Raw genomic sequence first — 6,018 nt, 5'->3', positions numbered from 1 at the left:
TTGTTTTGTTGGGTAATTTCTATTTAAATGTTAGTAATTTTCATTCTTTTTTTTTATTCTTCTGTTTTTTTGTAGAATTTTTTTTCTTTTTTTAAGTCAAGTGTACAGTATTAAACACTGGAAAACGTCGAGATACGCAAGTAATGATTACTTCTTTTTTTTTTTTTTCGCCGAATGTCTTGTGCCGGCCTCCACCTGCAGGGGGCGGTAGTGTACTTCAACGTTGCTCGGTCACCCAACTTTCTAGTCAGAACAAGCCAGCGAATCTTTCCTCCTTCGAGGTTAAAAAAAAAAAAAGACGAATAATTATTCGGCGAATTTCAACGTTATTGGGTTTTAATTAAAATACGTATTTTTATCGCGATGAGCGGGATCCCCGGGACTGCCGTCGTCCAGGTGACCAATCTGTCGTCGGCGGTAAGCGGCGAGCAGCTGCGCACTCTCTTCGGTTTCCTGGGGGACATCGAGGAGCTGCGGCTCTACCCGCCCGAGTAAGAACGACGTTCGGCGGCTTGCCAGGATCAGGCGACACCGCGGATGTGCGGCCTGCGCCCGGTCGTCGCTAAAAATAAAATCAGTGTATAACGACGTCACGGTTTATTGTTTTAAATGTTTAATGCGTTTTTCTTCTTTTTTTGTGTTTTTCTGTCCCCCTACAGCAACGCCGCTCTGTCTTTCTCGTCCAAAGTGTGCTATGTCAAGTATCGAGAATGTTCCAGTGTTGGTGTGGCGCAGCATCTCACCAACACGGTTTTTATTGACAGAGCCCTCATAGTTGTGCCATGTGCTGAAGGTGAGTGCGATGACCTTCCCTTTGATTCAACTATTCGCTCTTGTGGTTGACGTGTGGCAGTCTCTTATATGTACACGTCGTAGATGTTACGTCAGTCCCATTGCGTGGGTGCTGAGTCATTTTTTTATTTTTATTTTTTTTAAACCACGGTTTCAATAATTTTGATACAGATTGTGCGACGACTTCCTATAAAGCAGCATTTTGTGACCTAGTGGTTAGCATGGTTCCTTGTGTGGGTTTTCTCCGAGAACTCTTCCACAAACATGCATGTTAGTTAGGTTGATTTGAGACTCTAAAGTTGTCCATGAATGAGTGTGTATGGGTTGCCTCGTTCATGTGTATAATATTATCATCTAAAATATTGTTTCTAATATTTTCAGACTAGGATTATCACGTCGACACAAGTACACAAACATTTTGGTGACAATCTGTCACATTTTTTAACATTAAGTGATGTAATTTGTTTTTGTTTTTTTTCTACAAGGCAAGTCTGAGAGCACACTTTAAGATGTGAATAGAATAAAAAAAAATATATTGTGAATTTTATTCTGATGTTTTCAGACTTATGAGCACATGCCTAACATACATTTTGGTGAGAATCCATCACAGTTTTTATACATTATGTCACCGCAATAGAGAGGTGGCAACTTCTGTACAATATACAGGTTGGCCGCGTTTGTCAGTCACTTCCGCAATATTATTTTTCGTTCTCACAGTATAAATATGGAACATGAGATGGCTAGAAGTGCCACCTAAATTGTGGCAATACTTGACGCCATACAGCATATTTTTTTTTATAGCACATTGTTAAAGCATGCAGTGTACATTGTTATTGTTATTATTCATTATTTTGATACTTATCTGCTTAAAACCTTTTTTTCTGTTGATATTTTAATTTTCAATGCTAATAGGATAAAAGGAAATTATTAAATATAGTTTTGGGGATATGGCATAATACTTAGCAATTTAAACAATTAGCTTTTCTTTTTTTTTATCGCAAGTGATCTTTACATATGCTATCTTTTGCGTGAAATGGGGGGAAACGAAGCAATCAAGGTGCTGTAATCTGTCTACTTTGCATGGATGTCTGCTGATGATGTCAAGACTAAATGCTTTTGTTTATGCTTGACTACGATGCCTTCCCAATTGATTCCCATGGAAAGTTTCCTTTTTTTTTTTCTTTTTTTTTTTAAATATTCACAAGATTCTCCAGCTTTACTTTCCATGGAAATTTCCCACATCCCTTTTGCAAACCTATTCACAGTTGATTACAAATCAAAGTTTGTCCTCACCTGTTTTTGTGTGGGGAGAACACTAAACCCCGCCATCCCCCACTCCCTTTTTTTTTTTTTTTTGTCTCCTCTCTTCCTCCTACCCCCCACCCCCCTGTCAGCAACACATAAAGTACACGTTGCTGCCTGGACGGCCGTGATTAATTTGGCTTTTTGTTTGTTTTCTGTGTGATTATGTGTGCATATCAGATACACGACCACACTACTAAGCCTGAGTCATTGAGGCAATGTTTGCCAGGCCGCTACCGTCCTCGATGACGGGCGGGGGGGCGCCCCACGAGGCGTCAGTGATCATGTGACCAGGAGCCCTCCAAGATGGACACCTTGTCTCTTTTTTTGTTTTTTTTGTTTTTGACTTTCATACTTTTTTGTTTCCCCCCATGTTGTCCATTCTCTGCTGTCTCTATCTCAGAAAATATGGTTCTCTCTTTCTTCCTTTTTCTCTCTGAAGCGTTGTGAGTTTATATTTGTTTTTATTTTTTTTATTACAGCGGTACCTTGACTGATGAGTTCCATTTTTAACAGGAAGTTAATCGGCCACTAGGGGGCATTTTCATACACATACTGTACAAAGAAGACTGTCATAACGAAGCTGCAGTAATATTAGTCGTTTTTCGCAATGTATAAACTTCGAAAACGTGCCTGTGAATATTATGTGAGTCGTTTGTGTTCAGATATCACAACTGCGATAGCGATGCTAATTTCGTTAGCTCTTGACGTTTCACGTTGCTAGCATTCAGCTTGTCAACTTTCGTCAAAGTTTTGTGGATTGGTTTAAATAAGTCAAGGCACTGCTGTCTTATTATTATTATCATTATTATTATTGTCCAACCCTCCCTCCCCCCCATATACCCCTTATCTCTCTCTCTCTGTCTCTCCTGCTGCAGCTTGTTTGTGGTTGAGTCGGCATGATGATGCGACGGGATGCTAAGCGGGAGGATGACTAACACTTGCCTCTCTTGTCGTTGCTGTAATGACAGAGAAAGCGAGAGAGAGAGAGAGAGTGAGAACATCTTCTGACCTCTTGTCAAGTCCGCTCAGATGATCCTAGCTCATGTGGATGTTTGCCATTTAGTCTTTCTATTTGATGGCGATGTGTGACAAAGTGCGGTGCGGTCGTCGGGTCTGTATCACCAAGCCAACGTCGCTGACTAGTGCGACAAAGCTCACAAATATCAAGAATAGATCAGCCACTTCATTCGGCAGATAATGACAGCCAGTGGACAGAATCTTGCATTCATTTATTTAACAGTATTACCGACTACTATTAAGTTATAACATTTCTAATTCTGTTATGTAATTAAAATTAAAAATAAAAATGTTTACGCCTACAGATGGGAATCGGTTTGCAAATACCTTATCTTACAGATTTTTTTTTTTTTTTTTTGCAACTTGCTGTTACCATGGCAACAGCGTGCTTGATGGTACAGGCACCTGCTCCACCCCAAGCCTGCTGACGAAAGCAGCAAGATGATTTGTGGTTACTGTTTGTCTTGACCCCCCCCCCCCCCCCCCCCCCCCCCCCCCCCACACACACACACACACACACACAAATACACGTAACCACTTCTCCCTCAAAACATGGCTGTTTTTGGAGCAGCTGCTGTTTGTGTGTACCCCACAGGGAAGATTCCGGAAGAGGCCAAGGCCTTGTCACTGTTGGCGCCCGCCGCCCCCGTGCACAGCCTGCTCCCCGGCGGGGGGCTGCTCCCCATCCCCGCGCCTGCCCCGCTACAGAATGTGAGTCGAACACGAGATCCTCAATCGTGGCAAGTATTTTATAGGGATGTAACAATATCCAAATATGACGATACGATAATTATCATTTTAATCATAGAAGGGCCAAAACATCCCTCATGAAAATTAAACTGCACTAAAAAAAAAAAAAAAAAAAAAAACAGCCACCAGAGGGTGCTAGAACTGCACAAATGGAAATCAACCTGACATTTTTAACAGATTTAAATATCGTGACCATGAAGACGACGATATTGCCAATATTGTTACATCCCTAGTATTTTTTGAGGAAAAAATCTCACGGCACAAAACAAAACTTCAAATCGTTCTGTTTCTGGCTTGCACTGGCCTCTTGTTATGATAGTGATGCTGCATTCAAGGAAAATGGGAAGTCGGATTTTTCTGACCTCATACCAGTAAGTGTGCACGGGAACGCCCCTTTGAATTTGGTGATTTGAGTTACGAAGTCGGGGACTAACGTCACTCGATAATGGTGACCCCCATGGGCAGACAGACCATAAATGACAAAATATACTTTAGAAGATGTAAAACTGATATTTATCTTTATACATTGCTAGTTTGATTTATTTAACATAGGTTCGTATAACAACGCAATTCGGAATGACTGCATTAACCAGAACAACAAACAATTTATCAGAATCAGCCATCTTGGTTGTTTACATTTGCCTCGAACGCTTTGAGGTCAGAATGGGACGATGCGAGTGGGATAAATCCGACTTCCATCGAATGCAGCATTCGATTAGACTAAGCAGGCTCAAAAGTGGACCAATCTGACGGCCATGTTAGCAGGGGCAACTTTCCCATCAAAGCTGATGGAAAGCAAGGACATTAGCTTAGCATTAGCATACTGTAAGTTACTATGTACACAGCTCCATCATTTATATACTCAACTCAAATCTAAACAACTGTTTTTGGTCATGTACACCTCTCACATGTGGTATTTTTGGCACACGCAGTTGAACTTGCCCCTGGTGGGTCACGTGAACGCCACCCTGGACCCCGCCGCCTCCTCGCTTTCACAGCCCCCCCTCATGGGAAACGTGGACCCCTCCAAGGTGGATGAAATCAGGAGGACGGTCTACGTGGGCAACTTGAACTCGCTGGTGAGAAAAAAAAAATTGGCCCAACGCAATCCCCTCCATGAGACGACGTCGTCGGTCCCTTTTGCAGACGACGACGGCGGAGCAGCTACTGGACTTCTTCCAGCAGGTGGGCGACGTGAAGTTTGTGCGGATGGCGGGCGACGAGACGCAGCCCACGCGCTTCGCCTTCGTGGAGTTCGTGGAGCAGGACGCCGTCGCCCGGGCCCTCAACTTCAACGGCGTCATGTTCGGAGACCGGCCCCTCAAGTACGCGAGCTTGCACACAATCATTAATCCATGTTACTGCATTCAATAGTTAAATTATTTAATACAAACAAACCACCTTCACATTACGTTAGCTTACTAGTCGAAACACGCTAGCACAAGCTAATGTAGCATGCGAGATTTTTTTTTTATTTGAATCTGATTTGCTTGGTTGCACAAGACAAAATGTTTTATCATCAGGGTGAACCACTCTAACAACGCCATCGTGAAGCCCCCCGAGATGACGCCGCAGGCCGCCGCCAAGCAGCTGGAGAGTGTGATGAAGCGCGTGCGGGAGGCGCAGTCCACCATCGCCGCCGCCATCGAGCCAGGTACCACGCCGGAAAACCCTGCCAACCCCCGGGGGTCCGGCACCGTCGCCGTCGGGGTAACCGGCCGCCGTCTTCTCTCATCCGCAGCGGAGAAAGAGAAACGCTACGCCGCGCACTCGGGGCGATCGCGCCGTCCGTCACGATCGCGGTCACGCTCCGGCTCGCGCAGGTCGCGCTCCAGACACGGGTGAGGTGCTCAAATTGAGGCGGGGTTTTGATAATGCCAGGATCACTTTTTTTTTTTTTTTTTTCCAGATAGATACAAGTACAATATTTCATCTTTGAGTATTCACAGAACCTGTGGTGGACCAAAACTGCCAAAATAAAAAAAATAAAAAGTAAATAAAAGTGAAAATAAAAATGGATATAAAAATAGAATTCAAAAATGTAAAAAAAACTCTCTCTCTCTCTCTCTGTAAAATAATCGTGTTTTGTTTTTAACTTTTATTTATATACATATATATATATATTTTGTTTTTATTTATTATAAAGGGACATAA

The 6,018-nt window shown here is 42.9% G+C and overlaps 1 protein-coding gene across 4 annotated transcripts in view; it reads left to right on the top strand.

Annotated features, from left to right (window-relative positions):
• Positions 1 to 151: 151 nt before the first annotated feature.
• Positions 152 to 6,018, top strand: part of srek1 (splicing regulatory glutamine/lysine-rich protein 1) — an 8,350-nt gene continuing 2,483 nt past the window's right edge. For 2 of the 4 annotated variants that reach the window (XR_013278711.1, XM_077497552.1), the window contains exons 1-7: positions 152 to 491; positions 660 to 793; positions 3,710 to 3,825; positions 4,797 to 4,943; positions 5,011 to 5,189; positions 5,388 to 5,518; positions 5,606 to 5,705. Coding sequence is in view for 3 of the 4 variants with exons in the window: in XM_077497552.1 (XP_077353678.1) it covers positions 364 to 491; positions 660 to 793; positions 3,710 to 3,825; positions 4,797 to 4,943; positions 5,011 to 5,189; positions 5,388 to 5,518; positions 5,606 to 5,705 (935 nt within the window). In the remaining variant the exon portion in view is untranslated. Of the gene's footprint in view, positions 492 to 659; positions 794 to 2,296; positions 3,089 to 3,709; positions 3,826 to 4,796; positions 4,944 to 5,010; positions 5,190 to 5,387; positions 5,519 to 5,605; positions 5,706 to 6,018 lie in introns of those variants that run through there. The other 2 variants (XM_077497554.1, XM_077497553.1) reach the window with 2 other exon arrangements.

Source organism: Festucalex cinctus, chromosome 15 (assembly GCF_051991245.1).
Source record: "Festucalex cinctus isolate MCC-2025b chromosome 15, RoL_Fcin_1.0, whole genome shotgun sequence".
In the NCBI taxonomy this organism is placed as follows: Eukaryota; Metazoa; Chordata; class Actinopteri; order Syngnathiformes; family Syngnathidae; genus Festucalex; species Festucalex cinctus.
The sequence above is the reverse complement of the archived record's forward strand: the minus strand, read 5'-3'. Positions and strand labels throughout refer to the sequence as shown.